Raw genomic sequence first — 19136 nt, forward strand, 5'->3', positions numbered from 1 at the left:
CTCTGGGGGCTCCAGAGAAGGCAGGCTCAGAATGGGGCTTGGAGTGGGAGCTGGGTCCTGGGCCCACTGCCCCTGATTGTTTCCACCAGCAGGGCCCGTTCATACCTTCTTCCTGACTCAAAACCATCTTTGTGCCCCTCAGCTGTAGCTTTGGCCCAGCTTGCCGGGAAGCATCAGGCCCCAGAAGAGAAGCATTGCTGGAAACAGAGCCCTGCCACCATATGGGGCAGAGGTCCCCAAGCTTTTTACACAGGGGGCCAGTTCACTGTCCCTCAGACCATTGGAGGGGCGGATTATAAAAAAAAAAACAAAAAACAACTATGAACAAATCCCTATGCACACTGCACATATCTTATTTTAAAGTAAAAAAATGGGAACCAATACAATATTTAAAATAAAGAACAAGTAAATTTAAATCAACAAACTGACCAGTATTTCAATGGGAACTATGCTCCTCTCTCTGACCACCAATGAAAGAGGTGCCCCTTCTGGAAGTGCGGCGGGGGCTGGATAAATGGCCTCAGGGAGCCACATGCGGCCACGGGCCATAGTTTGGGGACCCCTGATCTGGGGGATCTGTTCAGAACCTCCCTGGCAGCAGGAATACCGACCTTCTTGATATTACCCAGCAGCTTTCTGATTCATTTCCCCGCCCACCCTCACCGGGCACCAAATAGCAGTTGAAAGCGAAAGAAACCATTCCTCATTACTTTCCCACTCCTTCTGGCCTAGAAAAGATAGAGGGGACTTCTTTGTGGTGGGCACTGTAGCTAGAGCTGCCTTAGGGACTGACCCAGAGCTCCTTTGTGGTTACCCAATTCCCTCAGACACTGACTCCCTTCCCTGTGTCAGCCCTGAGCTGCCAGGAGATAGAGATGAATAAATCATGTTCTCACCCCTCAGAGCCCTCTGCCCAGTGAAAAAGGAGGAAGTCACAAGTATCTTAAGGGATGTCTAGTGTGCCTCCACAAGGTCTCTGTTTTTCTCAAGGCCATATTTCCAGCCTCGTGGTTGACTGATGTCAACTCCAGCTACAGATCCCCAGCCCCTGATCCAGGGAGAGTGCTCACCTGGGCAACACGGTGGGCATCTTCACGGGGCCAAGTCTGGGCCCTGAGGAGGGTGGCAAGGGACAGAACCAGGCAATACTTCAGGCAAAGAGCTGGCCCACGAAGTGGCTGAGCCAAGGAATGATGGAGAAGGCTCATGCTATGAAAATGCCAAGGAGGAATTTAGTGGACATGTTATGCCAGAGCTCTCAGTCGAGGGTTTTACCTTGAGTTAGGACCTCTAGGGTGGTCTGCAACCTTTTAAAGGGTATCCTGAATATCTCTGTGGCTGTGTGTATATAATAATTTTTCTAGAGTTGATTATAGATGAAACCCAACTACTAAAGGGTCCATGAACCCAGCAGCCTGACAGGGTTAAGAATCCCTGTCCTGTGTGGATCCAAGCATTAGGTATAGGCCGAGCAGTCTCCTGCCCCAATTAAAATCAGGTTTTTTCTAACTGTTCCTTCTCCTGCCACAGTGACAATTGCTGTCTTTTTACATCCTGAAATGTCAAGAGCTGAATGAGCCTTCAAAGATTGAGCATCTAGACTACAAATAGTCAAGAGATTTACAAAAGTGCTATATTTTTTGCTCCATAAGACGCACCTGACCATAAGACACACCTATGGTTTTAAGGAAGAAAATAAGAAAAAAAAATATTCTGAACAAAATGGTGTATTAAAATATTTAATAAAATACCATATTTTTTGCTCCATACAACACACAGGCATTTTCCCCTCCACTTTTTTGGGGGGTGGGAAAGTGCATCTTTTTTTTTTTTTAATTTTATTTATTTTTTATTATTATTTTACAGAGACAGAGAGAGGGATAGACAGGGACAGACAGACAGGAACGGAGAGATGAGAGGCATCAATCATTAGTTTTTCGTTGTGCATTGTGACACCTTAGTTGTTCATTGATTGTTTTCTCATATGTGCCTTGACCGTGGGCCTTCAGCAGACCGAGTAACCCCTTGCTTGAGCCAATGACCTTGGGCTCAAGCTGGTGAGCTTTTGCTCAAACCAGATGAGCCCGCGCTCAAGCTGGCGACCTCGGGATCTCAAACCTGGGTCTTCCGGATCCCAGTCCGGCGCTCTATCCACTGCACCACCATCTGGTCAGGCGGGAAAGTGCATCTTAAGGAGCGAAAAATCTGGTACTCTGGGAGACAGCTCAGCACCTGCTCCCTGAAGAGGTGGGTGCTGCAGTCTCTTGCTTTCCCTCCACTACTTCCCTAGAGAAGTCTCAATCTATTGTCTATAATGGCATCCTACATAGGAGTTAAAATTTTTTTGCAAGATGGGTTTTGCTGTTAAAATGTTTGGAAATCATCGTTTTAATCTAGCCTCCTTGTTTTAGGCATGGAGAAATTAAGGAAGACAGAAAGAGAAGAGGTTAGCCCAAGGGCACAGAACAAATTAATAGTTTAGTGTAGACCCACATTTCTTGAAAAATTAGCACCACGTGAGTACTTGTTGGAAATGCAAATATTTAATCCCACTCCTGATCTGAATCAGAATTGGTGAGGGTGGGCGGCACTCGGGTTTAACAAGCCCTTCAGGTGACTGACGCATGGTAAAGTCTGAGGTGCACTGGTATAGAAGACAAAGCTACCCAAAGACCTACATTCCAGTCCAGCTCCATTGCTTAACAAGAGCAACCTTTGGCAAATAGTGCCAGTTACTTCATTTGTAGTAGGAGAATATTTGCCTCAAAGGCTTGCAAGGATCAAAAAAGATAGCCAATGTGAAAGTGCTTAGCATGCCTTGTATGTACGAGTCACGTGGATTCCTGCCAGAATCGGTGGACCTTGGTCTCTGCAGTCAGGTCTCCATATAACCTTAGACAAAGTGCTTTCTCCCGGCCCTCAAAGACTGACCAAAAGATGAGCAGGCTCTCTGAGCTCATTTCTAGTCCAGGTCAAGGGACGGTAAGAGTCAAGGTCATTGTTGGCTGGAATCCTCCTGAAGCCTGTGGTTTGTGGCCCCTCTTTCCTGGGAGGGCTGCTTTACATGGCAGAGATGGGGGTGGGAGTTGAGATGAGGGAGGGGTGTAGGGAAGGACTGACCAGGATCGGCCTTAGCCCAATGCCTTTGGACCTTATCCTTCTGACTAGAGATAATATCATTATTCAACAATAGTAATTAATCATGAAAGAGTCATTCTTTCATGATTACTTCCCCAAAGAAACTCGCTGTCTTGTGGTGGGGTGGGGGGCGCTATGCCAACATGAGTAGAGTGACAATTGCTAAAATAGAAGTATTGTTCAAGATCCCTGCCAGACCCGCTGCAGGTGGGGAGGTGCAGAGGACTAATAATGTCTGGACAGGGAAGTGGGGGGGTATAAAGGACTAATAATGTCTGGACAGGGAAGTGGGATAGCTTAATCGAGGAGGTGACATTACCAGTTTGTCTTTAGAGTCAGTAGTTTACTAGTCAGAACAAGGATTGGAAGGCAGGTAAAAGTCTGGCGGGGATAAGAAGGATCATGGCATGTTGGGGCACCTGAGAAGGGTCCAGGATGATTGAAACATGGGTTCTGTGAAGAAAATGTTGGTCCTGAAGCCACAGAGGAAAGCTAGAGAAGGATATGGTCAGACTAGTGGGTTTCCCTCCTATGATTAGGGAGAGGCATTGAACATTGAATTGTCCCTTCTTAGAATTCTAACTCTTTCTCACTTCACCTCATGCTACGAATGCCTTCTAAGGACTTTTTTTAAATTAAATCTATTAGGGTAAATTTGTTGATCACATTATATGTTTCAGGTGTTCTTTTTGGTAAAGTTTTTTTAAGTGGTTTTTTTTTTTTTTTTTTTTTTTCTTTGTTTGTTTTTTGTTTTGTTTTTGTTTTTGTTTTTTGGTGAGAGAGGAAGGGAGAGAAAGAAGCATCAACTCCAGTTATGGCACTTTAGTTGTTCACTGATTGTTTCTCATATGTGTGTTTATGGGGGGGCGGTGGAGGGGCTCCAGCCAAACCAGTGACCCCTTGCTCAAGCCAATGACTTAGGGCTTCTAGCCAGTGACTGTGGGACCATGTCATATGATCCTAGTCAAACCAGTGACTCCATGCTCAAGCTGGCAAGCCCAAATTCAAGCCAGCAAACTCCGGGTTTTGAACTGGGGTACCTCAGCATTCTGAGTCAACACTCTATCCATTGTGCCACCACCAGTCAGGCTGGAAAGTCTTCATTTATTCATTCATTCTCTAAGTGTAGTTCATTTCCTCACTAGAGAGCAAGTTCCAGAAGACAGGAACCGTTTCTCCCTCTTTGGTCTCTTTCTAGTCTAATATAGGCCAGGCCCCTATGTAATACTCAGTGAGAACTTGACACAAGTATGCTTGAAAAATGGGGAAGGCAGCAAGGGAAAAGACAGAGATGAAGAGGATGGAGAGAGATGAGCACTCTTAGTCTCAAGAAAGATGATAAAAAAGATTCTCTGATTCACAAGTAGCCCCTCCAAAAGACTCTTAAGCTGGGCTGCCCTGAAGCCACTGTGGCCACCTCTGCCTTTACAATGAGACCGGCCTAGAGTGGCAGGTGTTGGGTGAGCAGGAGGCTTCAGGGAGGCCTGAGGGAAGAACAGACAGCACTGTGATGAAGGGTTCACTAGCCTGGAGCACTGAGGCCAGGGGTTCATCCCTGGGTTTGCCACTGACTGGTTTTCAGCTTCAATGAGTCAATCTCTTCAGTTTTTGGAGTCTCACCTATAACCTGATGGAGTTGGTTCAGGTGAGTACTCCTCAAGAGGCTTTTCTGTGAAGTGTATGGTACTAGGCCACTTCTAGCTCTGATAGTCTGGCTAAGGCCCAGCAGATGATGCCTCCGTGACACTGAGGTTACTCAGGAGATAAGCTATAGGTTGTTTAGAGAAATGAGCCTCAGATATGAGCTCTCCACCTGGTTAGGCCTGACCTCATCCCACCTTGTGGAAAACACCAGTTGATGAGCACTTAGAGCTGTGTTAGCATATAAAAAGTGGATTCCATATGCTTACTGTGATAAAATTTAGGTGAACTCACTTGTGGAGCTCCTTAAAGCTTATCTCAAGATGTAAATCCCAGGGACAGAAATTTAGTTTTTTAGGTGCAACCTGGAGTGTATGTATATGTAGGTGTGGTGTGGCTTTTGGTGTTGTTTTTAAAGAAACAGAGCCATAGCGGTTAGTAGACAAATAGTTTATGCAGTAAGTAAATGTGGTTACAGTTCATTGTTGTCAATGACACATCATTTTCAAACGCTATTATAGGTAAAACAAATTAAAACCTCATGAAGTAGTCATAGTACATTCATGCTAGTAAGAACATATTGCAAAGCATTGCACGTGCATTATAGAGGCAGACAAAACTAGGGATGAAATATGTTTTCATTCATCTCTGCTTTTTATATTTTGTCATTGAGACTTACATTATGTTTGGGTCAAAGAAAAAACCCAGAGGTTTTATAAAAGTTTACAACCATTAAACAGTATTGTTTAATCCCACAAATAGATAAAGCAAACTACTACAGCTCAATGATTCACAAATGAGGATTAAAAATAGTCCATCTGCCTGTGTATATAGCTAGCTACAATATGATAAATATTAAATATGCTAAGTCTTTACAAAGGCATTGACTACTTTAGACAAGCAGGTTCTCAAAATATACTGGTTTGGTTTCTAATGAGAACTAACTGTATTGCCATTTCATTTGAAGACTAAGCACTCATCAGGATCAGACCTGAGGAGAAGCACACTCGGGAAAGGCAGAGAAGGATTAGGAAGAGACCTGAGCAGGACTCTTTGGACAGCTTGGCATCACTCTCCTTGTGCAGTTTCAGACCTGACTCACAGAGTAAAACAAAGTGTACTGAAATTATTGGCCCTCAAAAAGGGCATTTGTATAGCATAGATAGAATGGTAACTCAGTGCCTCTACAAATGAATTATTTTATATTAGGAGAAAACTCAGTGCCAAAGGTGAATGGATATCAATGTTTGAATATTGTATAAAGATAATTTATTCTAAAATAGAAAAAAATGGGATTTAGAAGTATGCTCCTGGAAACTAGGAGAGAGACATAATTATAAGAAAATTTTTGGAGACCATTTCCTAAGACATCTGTGATTCTCCCTTACATGCCTAGCACCTTAAGAGAAAGTGCAATGCCGATATGTTACTTTTGAAAAGGTTCCCTGGATTGAACTTGCTGCTCGCTCCAGACTCACACTTCCTCAGGTCGAAATAAAACAATACAACAACAACAACAAAGTCAACAAAATCTAAGGTCTGAACAAGAATAGACTTTTCATGAGTTCAGGAACTCAGCGAAAGAATTATAACTGCAAAGCACCTCTTACAAAATGTACTGTGCTTGAAAAGCACACAAAACACTGTGCAGTGACCCCTGCTTAATGCTTGAAGGTAAATGTCCTGGACAGCTTAACCCCAGGAAGGAAACTTGATTTCATTATTAAAGAAGTCGAGGGGGTCCCAATACTTCTGTTTTATAACTTCAGACAAAATAGAAAAGTCAAGAGGTGTGCAGACCTCAATATAAAGAAGATGTTTCACTAATCACTAAGAACCAAGCTAGATTTATGCATTTATAATTGTACAGCTCCGTTTATAGATTCTTGCAGATGGTTCACTAACACACTTTTGATAAAAAATCCCTTTTGCAGGGACATATGAAATTTACTAGGCTAAGAAGAACTTATTGCAATGTAATGCTTGAAACTGTACATACAATAGCTGTGCACATAATAATAGAGTCAACTACTAGTGCCTTTTGGAAGTAAAAACTCTCTCATGACCCCTGGGCTATTTCCCTGTAACACACAATGCCACAGACATCATGGTGAGAGTCAGTACCAAACCTAGTTTAAGATGTGTTTTGTACACTTGTTACTATACAATCAGGAAAAAAAAAGATATAATTTCTATCAACAAAAGGTCATTTCTAGTTATTTGAGGCATTGCTCCTAGCAGTTTTGGTTCATACACATTTTATGAGAAGAGAAAAATGGCAGTTGTTTTTAGGAAATAAATACATATTCTGCCTTTAAAAATATTCCCTGCATTGGGAGGAGCTAACAATTTTTTGAGTACTAAACATGAATATGTTCAAGATGAATTGCAAATGACAAGATTAATCTGTGCTTCCTGTTAAATTGTGCAGGCAGTGGATACTGTGGTGCCACTGATGACTTTGGTAGAAAGATGAACTGACTGGCACAGAGGCAGCAGAGTCCTCAAAGATTGTCAAATACTCTGATTGAGACACAGGATAGATTTAGAAGAGCCAAGAAATTGAAAGTATGAAATGGTGTTTGTGTGAAATAGCAAGCACTTCAGTGGCAACTGTTACTCTCTCTGGACCTACATGACAGAAAATACTTTGACACCTCAATATGCTGGGGAATGGGAAGATCAAAGGGCAAGACGTGAACGTGAAGCTGTGGTTAATGGAAGAGAAACACTGATTGAGATGTAGTTTTGACCAACTAGGACAGAGACAGAAAGTAGCATGTAAGCCATTATCAAACCACCAGGTACAACCCTGACTACAGCTTCACATTCAGAGTGTTTCAGGGTAAGAAACATTTATAGTCAGTGTCACACCTTCTCGTGAAGAAACAAAAGGCCAAAGCCAGGCCTTCTCAACTGTCATGGAAAAACAAACAAACAAACAAAAAAACGACCATAGAAAATTAGCAAGTTCCAGCTCAAGAAATAGTGAGCTGGTCATGGTTTAAAATGCTAAACTATACAGTGGATTCAAAAAGGGGGTTCATTTAGTTTAGCTTTAAAAAGTGCCTCTTCTAGAGGCATTTAGCTACAAAGGTTCCCACCCTGAGCAAGATACAAGTTGTGCAAATGATGTCACTCAACCTAAAGTCCTGTCTTCTTTAGTAATGCATTTAAGAATTATCTAAGGGTAAGTTCGCTCTCTTGGCATGTATTTGGAGTGCATAACTGAGCCAGCTATTAGAAAATCCCCTGGTTTTTTTTCCTGAAGAAATTCTGCTCCACCAATGATCCACTTCATTGCCCAAAGAGTAGACAACAGGGGAAGGTGAATTACATGGCTATGCACTGTCCTCCATTACATTTTATCCTGTGATGTTGAATACTGCATATATCAGAAGTCTAAAGCTCATGCATTAGACCCTCTTTGAGTGCAGCTTTCGTGTTCATCGTTTAATGCCACATGAGTTTGGCCATCTCTCTGGTAGTAAACTCCTTTGTCTAACATGCACCTACTATGCTTGGAACTTGAGTTTATCCATCAGCTACTCTGCAGAAGAAAGCAGCAATCTGATCCCTAATTTGCTGAGGTGAAGAGACTTAAAAGCTAAGAACTATCAATAAATGTTGACAAAGTGCAAAAGAAATAGAGCTAGTTTGCTCTCATGCCTAATAAAGCGAAGTTCAAATATTAGCTGATAATGTCACTTTCAAAACTAGATGAAACTATGGAATCTGACATAAAATCAAGTCAGATTTGTGGTCTATTTAGCTGTAGACTGAGGACTGTGGAGAGCCTCTCGTCATCATTGCTATAAAAAGTTACAAAGAAATAACGCACACATCTCAAATTAAATACATACAGCCATACATGCAGGATAATAATTCTTGGCAATAGGTTTGAAATATAACTCTAGATACTTCAATGTGACCCTATAGCTTGGTTAATAAAGATATTAAATGGTCAGATATACATGCAATAAGGTATGCATTTATTTTTAAATAGCTTTAAATATTCCCATTAAAAATCTAAAAGGTTGATTCAACATATGATCTGATCCTGATATTCTCCGAATTAAATATATCATCAATACCTTGTAATATAAAATGTGTGACTATGACAGTGTTCATAATGGAATCCCTTGAGTTTCTTGCATTTAGGCTTCTCCTGGGTTTTGTCCTTCATTACCTGCATGGTGCAGTGCAAAAGGGCATGAGACTTGGAGTCAGAGGACTTGGGTGTGAGTCTTGACTTGGTCATTTGCTAGCAATGTGACCTTGGCAAATCACTTAATCTCACTGAGCTTCAGTTTCCTTGTCTAGAAAACAAGACATTAGAAAAACTTACCTCACAGGATTGTTATGTGCTTCAATAGCATAAACACTCTGTACTTGTAAGCACAGCGCACAATTAATAGTTACTGTTGTCATAGTATCAGTGCATTATTCATATTAATATTCATATTTGTATAAAGGAATAGGTCCTATGTCATGTCAACGTGCAGCCCTAAGCTTAGAAACAATCAAGGCTGCCAGCTGCTGGGCATCTGCTGTGTGGGGATTTTTCTCCATCACTGCAAGGACAATATTGGAAGGGAAAATATTGCAGAGGTTCTTGTAGATCTGATACTGGTGCTCTGGGATGATATACTCCCTGGAATCCTTGCACATTCCAACCCAAGGATTCCTCCAAAGCTGCTCCATCTTTTCAGGCACGCTCCTCACCATGACTGTCTCATAGCATGGTTGCATGAGGTTGTTATTCAAGGGATAGGAGTGGTAGCCATAGGAGTCGGTTGCACAAGGCAGTGGGTCCCAGCTGGCATGTTGTTCCCGGCACAGAGGAGGTCGTCTTTGCCTCATAGGGTTGCTTTCATAGAGGCGGGAGTCAGAAATGCTGTCCATCCGAGTCATCACCAGGGCACGTCCTGGCTGGGTGGTTGCCCCAGAATGGATATTAGCAGGTATGGGGTAATCTCCAGAACAGCTGGAGTGTGTCCCAGTTGCTGGGTGCTGGGCATGCAGAACAAAGTGGGGGACTGACTGCTTGTGGGAGGCTTGCTTAGAATCATCTGGGCCATAGCTCTGCACTCGCGTTAAGGCTTCATGGTAACCATGAGGAAAAGGCTGAAGACGGTTTTGAGATGCTGAGCGATGTAGCTTCAAACTGCCTTCAGGGTGGGCATCAGCTACAGCCAAGTACAGGTTGTTGTAAGAGGAATAGTTGTCGTTCCTGGTATGGCTCATACGGCTATCAGGACAGAGGTTGGGATTCCTGGTATACACTCCCAGGTCTGCTTCAGCCATATAGTACTCTCGATTATGCAAGTTGTTGATGTTCATTTTGGAGAAGTCGCTTAACACTGAATAGTAGCCATGGTCCCCCAAGGACTCAAACTTTGGATATTGCTCAGCATAACTAATAGGGGTCCCATGGCTGTTGGTAACCAGGATGGGGGGGTACTGCATGCTGGCCATATGCTCCAAAGAGGACTTCTGGTGAGGGAAATGAGAGGATCCTGGCACTGGGCTGCTAGCCGAACGGGTGTTGAGTGCACCCACTGCATGGCTTTTGGGAGGTGGTATTGTGGGGACACTTAGCGCAGTCACAAGTGAGGGGACAGAGCTGGCCTCAGGCTTACGAGAAATAGATAGCCATTCCTCAGGCTCCACAGCCACGGACCGGATACTGGGATCTGATTGGCGCTTGGGGGCCACACGCTTGACTTCTGAGGTTATTTCACCTTTGGCATTAGACAACCCTGTGCCACACTTAGCCAGGGTACCTTCGCTCATGGTTTTCACTGTGGACAGTTTGGCACTGATGCGGAGCTCATCAGCCACCGAACGCTGGGGTTGGTTGGCCCGCTCCGGATGGTAGTATTTGCACTTGTGGCCGTAGGTGCATTTTTTGCCTGAAAAATAATGCCTTCGGGTAAGACCTCTCTCATAGTGGCACAACTCTCTATGCCAGAAACTGTCGTAACAATCTGGTCACTCTGATTACAATTTTACTGTTTGGGGTTAAGGCAAAAAAAAAAAAGTAACTTTCCATAAAGATGGGGTACAGACAACACCAAAGAGGCATCATACATTGTGAGTGAAAAGAGAAGAAAAAAGAAGCTGGGGAGGAAACTGCTGTGTGAAAGCTACAAGCTAAGCAGTTGAATAGCCTTCATTTTCCTATAATTCACTGTGTCTGGGCATAACCTGCATGCTGAGGTGGTGTAGAGCAGCAGCAGGCAACATGGTGCCATGCAAAGAGCACAGGCTTGGGAGGCCAGTCAGACCTAAGTTTCAATTCCATCTAGGCCATTTACTAGCCGTGTGACCTTGGGAAGTGACTTTACTTCTTGAGCCTCATTTTCCTCTTCTGTAAACAAGGTGTGCAATTATACCTATATTATAGGGTCACTGTGAAGACTAATTGAAGGTAATAAACATGAAATACTCTATGATTTAAATAAATGTTAATTGAGAAAACCAACACGTCCCAGAAACAAATGGTTACCCCCAAAATATGAACACTCTTTCCAAAGTAACCTCAGATCTGATAATCCATCTTGCACTGTCATGTTCACAAACTTCGTAAAAGAGGGACTTGAGTAGGATCACAGCAGTACTCTATAAAACTGTATTTTCTTTTTTTTAAAAAAGTAAATGAAATAGAACTTTAGAAGCAAACTAGAAAGTACAGTTCTGAAGAAAAAGGTGTTTGTTAGTTGACAGAGGGTATAATCACCTGCCTAAAAGACATGTCTTTCTTGGGGCCAAACGCAATCTGTCATTGTTCTTTATTGCTTCTGTAGGCCCTGTGGGGTTCTGCACTTCCCACCCCCAGAGACATTGCTCAGGACAGAGGCAGCTAAAATACGTGCTTAACAAGTGACTACTAATCAATTCTAGTTACCTTTTTTCTCATGCAGTTTCTAGGATGTTTCTTTAAATGCTTAAATGAGAATACAGGAAGACACCGACTTAAACTCACAGAAAGTGGACAAGCCACAATTTTCCATTTGTAAAAAAAATCTTGAAGAGAAAACTATTTACACAGTCTTTATGTTTCCCATAGTACATAACTCAATTTTGCACATAGGTACTCACCGTAAGGGCATGGTTGCTTTTTGTGCTCAGGAACAACAGGTCTCTTTCTTAAGAAATTTTCAAGGCTTGGGCCATGACGTCCTAAAGGATCATCTGGAGGCATAAATCTGAAAGCAAGCAAACAAAAGGTAAATGTCTTCCCTTCTGTTCCCACTACCTCTTACCAGGGGTTCAGACCATCATTGACTCTCACCTATACTGTTGTCAAAGCCTTGTAATAGCCCTCCTGTCTCAAGTTTATCTTTTACTAAGCCAACAATTTTTCTATTTCCACTTGATCACAAAAAAGGATGATTTTTTTCCTGTGCATAATTCTTCCATGGAGTATATGTTCCAGCCATACTGGCATGCCTACTGGTTTCCCCAACATGGAACACATTACTTTTTTTTATTATTATTCAGTGAGAGGAGGGGAGGCAGAGAGACAGACTCCCATGCAAGCCCACTAGAGGTGATGCTCTGCTCATTTGGACCATTGCTCAGCAACCAAGCTCTTCCTAGTGCCTGAGGCAGATGCCATGGAGCCATCTTCAGTGCCCAAGCCCAACTGGCTCCAATTGAGCCATGGCTGCAGGAGTGGGAGTGGGAGAGAGAGAGAGAAGCAAGAGAGGGAGAGGTGGAGAAGCAGATGGGCACCCCTCCTATGTGCCCTGATTGGGAATTGAACCCAGGACATACACACTCCAGGTCCATGGTCTACTACTGAGCCAACTGGCCAGAGCCACAACACACTTTCCCACCTTTATAACTTTATTCATGACGTCCCCTTTACCTGTAGTGCCCAGCAGTTCCCTTTCCTCTACCTGTAAACTTCATTTCAAATATCACCTCCTCTGTGAGGACATTTTTTATTGTTTCACATAGATAAAGCAATTTTAAAAATTGTAACCATAGCACATATCACAACACATTGTGGTTGTCTCTTCTTAAAGTTAAGTCTTGCTTCTCATGCAGCGTGTTATCCATATGGCAGCCAGCCTAATGCACAGCACACAGAAAGTGTTCAGTAAATGTTTATTGACACAAAATGAAATCTGTTCTTAGTGGTAACTTAGAAATAAACTCTTCAGAGTCTATTGGAAAGAAACATACTTGTTATTCACAAAAGAATACATCAGCAATCTCTCTTCTATAAACTTCTTCCATTCTGGTTTTTCGACTTGAAGGTCTCGATAGTTATCGTTGGATACAATGATGCCATCGGAGTCAAAAGCCAGTTTGACTATGAATCGGTCATCATAGCACACAACTCGCCTGCCTTGGACCCTTCGGGATGGTGTGAACACAAGAATCTTTTCCTTCTCCAGTTTTCGTAGGATATCTTGATCTGCGAAAGTATGGATTATATGACACAAAGTAGAAATTATGTTTGGATTAACAACATTATCCCCACACTACGATAAATAAGTTGGTACTAGATAAATATTTTATTTGCACTTAGAAAGTGGCCTTTATTCCTGGCAATGGCACCAATTTGAATTGTGACCTTAGACAAGTCATCTTCCCTTTTGGACTTCAGTTTTCTTTTTGATAAAATGAGGGAACTGGATTCAATGACAACTAAGTTGTAAATCTACCATGAAGACTTAGAAATAACACTGATATTCTAGAATTCTTCATGCTTATTTTCCTCTTCAGTGGAAGCACCAGCTTTGACTGCTGAAGAAACTAGGGCAGTATGCCGAGGATGTGTCTGACACTAGGAGAGTCTAATGTCACTCCTAGGGACATATATATATATATATATACACACACACACACACACACACACACACACACACATATATACACAATATATATACATATATATATTTCCATTGATTTTTTTAAATTATTTTTATTTATTTATTCATTTTAGAGAAGAGAGAGAGAGACAGAGAGAGAAAAGGGGGGAGGAGCAGGAAGCATCAACTCCCATATGTGCCTTAACCAGGCAAGCCCAGGGTTTCAAACCAGCGACCTCAGAGTTCCAGGTCGAAGCCTGATCCACTGCGCCACCATAGGTCAGGCTATTTCCATTGATTTTTGAGAGAGAAAGAAGCATCAACTTGTTGTTCCACTTAGTTGTGCTTCCACTGATTGCTCCTCATACGTGCCCTGACCAGGGCTCGAACGGGCTCATTTGGGATCAATCTGGTAACCCCAGAATCGAACTGGTGACCTTGGTGCTCCAGGATGATGCTCTATCCACTGCACAACCAGCCAGGGCAGGACTTATAGTTTTGCCTTCCGCCTGAAGGAAGGCCACAGCTAAGGAAAAACATCAAACTATAGCATGTCAATACTGACCTGACCCACTTTCCTTTTGGCCTCTTAATTGCCTAGGAAAGAAAGGCTGGGATCAAGCAGGGCCGAAATCAACTCTCAGACTGAGGCTGGGAGCCTGTTCAGCCCCTGACAGACGGCTCCATGGCACAGATCCAACAGCCATTCACTGGACTTTCTCATTTGCCACATCAAGCAACAGCTGATACTCAGAGGACTGGGTCTATTGTTCTCAAACGTAAAATACTGGCTTCACATTTATTGTTATTGAATGTAATGATCCTGCTACTATTAGGGTCATATATGATTTTTGTGGACCTTACACATTTTTGCCTTCATGGACACCTTCTTCCATAAAGAAATATTAAAAATTATGCAACTGCATTGGTATAGAGACAAATAATATAGTTAGGCACATTATTATATATTCATTATATTTCATTTTTCCTCCTCCTGTTAAGAAATTAAATTAAATTGCCTGACCAGGCAGTGGTGCAAATCATCGGACTGGGACGTGGAGGACCCAGGTTTGAAACCCCGAGGTCACCCACTTGAGAGCGGGCTCATCCAGTTTGAGCAAGGCTCACCACCTTGAGCCCAAAGTCGCTGGCTTGAGCAAGGGGTCACTCAGTCTGCTATAGCCCCTCAGTCAAGGCACATATGAGAAAGCAATCAATGAACAGCTGAGGAGCTACAATGAAGAATTGATGCTTCTCTTCTTTCTCCCTTCCTGTCTGTCTGTCCTTATCTGTCCCTGTGTGTGTCTCTCTCTGTCTCTGTCACACACAAAAAATTAAATTAAAACACTTCTGTAGGACCTTAAAAGTATTCTGGGCCCTGGGCCCTGGGACTACTATGTCTCATGGATAAGTTGGCTCTGACTGCCATGGGGCTTCTCTCTATATATATATATTCTGTCCCCTAATTTCAAATCCTACAATAACTTTTCTGGTACAGAATGACATTTATTATCTACCATAGCTTCTTTAGTCTTTTGGAAAAGAGTCATGTTTATAACCAGGTTCATCCCCCTTTAGTCTTAAGTCTAGATGACAAAATAGAAAAGCACACCTCTTTTTAAACTGTGTGCTTGATTCTTTGCTGAATTGAAGTTGTCTCTATTTAAGTGTCATATGCCACAAAAGCATGATGATTTTATTTGGAAAAAATGCTTTGAATGTACTTTTTAAAATACATTTTAAGTATACTTCATAAACTTAGAAATATAATTATCTAAATTGGGGCTATCAACCTCTCCCCAAACTATCTTTCTAGCTTTGCCTCTAGATGAGAAAAAAATCATATTTAAAATCATACCTGTGATTAGTGCGTCAGGTCTGGATTGTTCCTTTCTCCATGCAGGCACAAATACAGTAATATCTTTATGGCCTTTATCAAGAAACCAATCCACAGCAAGTTGTATTCCTCTGCAGGAAAACTCTTCTTTATTCCCATGGCTTTAGAAAGACAGAGAGTGAAAGGAGAGGGCTGATAGCAGGTGGCAAAGAAATACTCTAAACAGGTATTAGTAGCAAGACATTAAAACGCATTTTCTTTCTTGATAATGCCAAAGATGTATTTTTGAAAAAAGCAAATCAAATGTCTAAATCCAATCATTACAAATATTGCCATTATTGTACCTCTATTCAAGGTCATAAATGGTTAAAAAAAATCCTAGGTTATATCCTATAACTACTTCTATTTTCTCTCTTCCCTTTTTGTCTCTACTACCCTTTTCTTTTCAGAGACTCAAATATTCTCAACAGATGAAAAAAAGAGGTGTCACCAGAGGTTTAGACAGAGTTTATATGGAGGATTAGTTGGAGATGAGTCTTAAGTACATAAGCTTAAAAAAGAACATTGACAGAAACACACACACACAAACAAATAAATGCATTTATTTTTTAAGTGAGAGGCAGGGACATAGTGAGACAGACTCCCGCTTGTGCCCCAACTGGGATCCACCTGGCAACCCCTGTCTAGGGCTGATGTTTGAATCAACAGAGCTATCTGCAGTGCCTGAGGCCATCTCTTAGACCAGTGGAGCTATCCAGAGTTATCCTCAGCGCCTGGGGCTGATGGTTGAACCAGTCAAGCCACTGGCTGTGAGAAGGGAAGAGAAAGAGAAAGGGGAGAGGGAGGAGGAGAGCAGCAGATAGTCTCTTCTCCTGTGTGCCCTGACCAGGAATCGAGCCCAAGACATCCATATGCTGGGTCAATGCTCTATCCACTAAGCCAACTGGCCAGAGCCATAAATTCATTTAATTAAATATAATACACCAACAAAAATCACATTATTGACAATTTTGATATATGAGAAATGCTTACAATGTAATATTAAAAGAAAAAAGAAAGGATACAGACTAGTATATATAATAAAATCTCAATTTTGTAGAAAGCAATCTATATATAAGCCTATAAAATACAAGAAAATAGATACATCAAAATATTAATAATGGCCCTGGCTGGTTGGCTCAGTGGTAGAATGTCAGCCTGGCATGTGGAAGTCCCAGGTTTGATTCCCGGACAGGGCACACAGGAGAAGCGCTCATCTGCTTTTCTACCCTTCCCCCTCTCCTTTCTCTCTGTATCTCTTTCCCTCCCACAGCCAAGGTTCCATTGGAGCAAAGTTGGCTCCGGGGGTTGAGGATGGCTCCATGGCCTCTGCCTCAGGCACTAGAATGGCTCCCATTGCAGGGGAGCAACACCCCAGATGGGCAGAACATCGCCCTCTGGTGGGCATGCAAGGTGAATCCCGGTTGGACGCATGCAGGAATCTGACTGCCTACCTGCTTCTAACTTCAGAAAAATACAATAATAATAATAATAATAATAATAATAATAATATTGTTATTCTGTGTGAAAGGGTTATAAGTGATTTATTTTCTTTCTCTAATTCCAAAATTCCTTCAAAAATCAATATTTCTTTTATAATTAAGACATTATATAAAAAGAGAACACATTCCATCACAATTACTTGTAAGAAAAAACAGTGTTAAAATTAATTTATTTGATTGGAATTTAAAAGATTTATTGTTATCTTAAAAAACTCACTAATGGTATACTAGTTTGACTGAAAATTCTGATCTCTTATAATTGAATTTGGTGCTCTGATATATACATAAACCACACTGAATTACAATAAATTTAAACAGCTTGGATGGTGAAACAAATTCGCTTACATGTAGCACTCTATTGCAATAACTGGATATTGTCAAACAAGACTGATCAGAAGAAAAGAACAAGGCTAATTAAGATGACGTGATGGGGGGCTCTCTCTTTAGATTCCTCACTTTCTCACTGACAATCACTCAACTCTAAGAGATATTAGATTCAATTATGTTGTTCCCTTTGGGTGAATTTATACATAATCCTAGGGACCCCATTAAGACATGCACTGCAAGACTTCTCACAGTCCTATCATACCTGAGGCACATGACAAAATTTTATTAAATACCCTTGCTAAAATATCCAAACATGTTAGTCATGTTTAAAAGTCTCCAGTGAGTACTAGGAAACAATTATACTGCTCTACTAAAAGTTGAAACACTTAAGAAAAAAGAAAGGAGAATGTATTTAACTGCCAATATAGTCCAAGGTAGTTTTAGAGACACCTACCACTGATTGCTTCTAAAAAGTTGAACTATGGGCCTGGCGTGCAGGGGACCCGGGTTCGATTCCCGGCCAGGGCACATAGGAGAAGCGCCCATTTGCTTCTCCACCCCCCCTCCTTCCCCTCCTTCCTCTCTGTCTCTCTCTTCCCCTCCCGCAGCCAAGGCTCCATTGGAGCAAAGATGGCCCAGGCGCTGGGGATGGCTCCTCGGCCTCTGCCCCAGGCGCTGGAGTGGCTCTGGTCGTGGCAGAGCGACGCCCCGGAGGGGCAGAGCATTGCCCCCTGGTGGGCAGAGCATTGCCCTGGTGGGCAGAGCATCGCCCCTGGTGGGCGTGCCGGGTGGATCCCGGTCGGGCGCATGCGGGAGTCTGTCTGACTGTCTCTCCCCGTTTCCAGCTTTGGAAAAATACAAAAAAAAAAAGTTGAACTATGGGTAAGTTGGGCAAGCACTTCTCAATATTTTGATGTATCTGTATTCTAATATCAACTTTTTATGATCCTGAGATTAAGATGCTAAAAAATGTAAAATACTTATAGCATTCTTTTGAAAATACAATGGGACACTTCTCAGCCATAAGAAATGATGACCTATTGCCATTTATGACAAAATGGATGGACCTTGAGAACATTATACTGAGTGAAATAAGTAAATCAGAAAAAGCTAAGTACTGTATGATTTCACACATAGCTGGGATATAAAACTGAGACTCATGGACATAGATAAAAATGAAGTGGTTACCAGGGGGAGAGGGTATGGGGGAGGGGTGGAAGAAAGGTGTAAAGCAGGACAAATATACAGCGACAGAAAATTATTTGACTTTGGGTGATGGGTATACAACATAATCAACAGTTCAAATGCTATAGAAATGTTTACCTGAAACCTATGTACTCTTACTGATCAATGTCAACCTGTTAAATTAAATTTTCTAAATAAAATTTTAAAGAAAGAACACCTGAAAACAACATTTTCAAAGGACAGAAAAAGCCAAGACAGAATCAATTTAGACTCTGTGCACCTAGAGGAACACAAGATACAGACAACAGCCAAGGGCCTCTCATAGTGCTTGACAAAGAAAACAATTTCTATGACTTCAGGGCACTTTTAAAGAAAGAGAAAGAGCATGACCAGATGTTGGTGCAGTGAATAGAGTGTCAGACTGGGATGCAGAGGACCCAGGTTTGAAACCCCCAGCTGGCTTAAGCATAAGCATGAGCTCATCTGGCTTGAGTGCAGGGTTGCTGGCTTGAGTATGGGATCATCCGGCCTGAGTGAAGAGTTGCAGGCTTGAGCCCAAAGGTTGCTGGCTTGAAGCCCAAGGTCACTGGCTTGAGCAATGGGTTACTCACTTTATTGTAGCCCTTCAGTCAAGGCACA

General features: G+C 42.1%; 1 protein-coding gene across 7 annotated transcripts in view; it reads right to left on the reverse strand.

Moving 5' to 3' along the window:
* ZC3H12B (zinc finger CCCH-type containing 12B) overlaps positions 1-19136 on the reverse strand; it is a 208114-nt gene that overhangs the window by 5273 nt on the left and 183705 nt on the right. For 6 of the 7 annotated variants that reach the window (XM_066357454.1, XM_066357451.1, XM_066357449.1 and 3 more), the window contains 4 exons: positions 15466-15605; positions 12976-13210; positions 11884-11990; positions 8751-10694 (listed from right to left, as the gene is read on the reverse strand). In XM_066357454.1, the coding sequence (XP_066213551.1) occupies positions 9274-10694; positions 11884-11990; positions 12976-13210; positions 15466-15605 (1903 nt within the window). In that variant the 3' untranslated portion in view covers positions 8751-9273. Of the gene's footprint in view, positions 1-8750; positions 10695-11883; positions 11991-12975; positions 13211-15465; positions 15606-19136 lie in introns of those variants that run through there. The other variant, XR_010747891.1, reaches the window with a different exon arrangement.

Source organism: Saccopteryx leptura, chromosome X (assembly GCF_036850995.1).
Source record: "Saccopteryx leptura isolate mSacLep1 chromosome X, mSacLep1_pri_phased_curated, whole genome shotgun sequence".
NCBI classification, from domain to species: domain Eukaryota; kingdom Metazoa; phylum Chordata; class Mammalia; order Chiroptera; family Emballonuridae; genus Saccopteryx; species Saccopteryx leptura.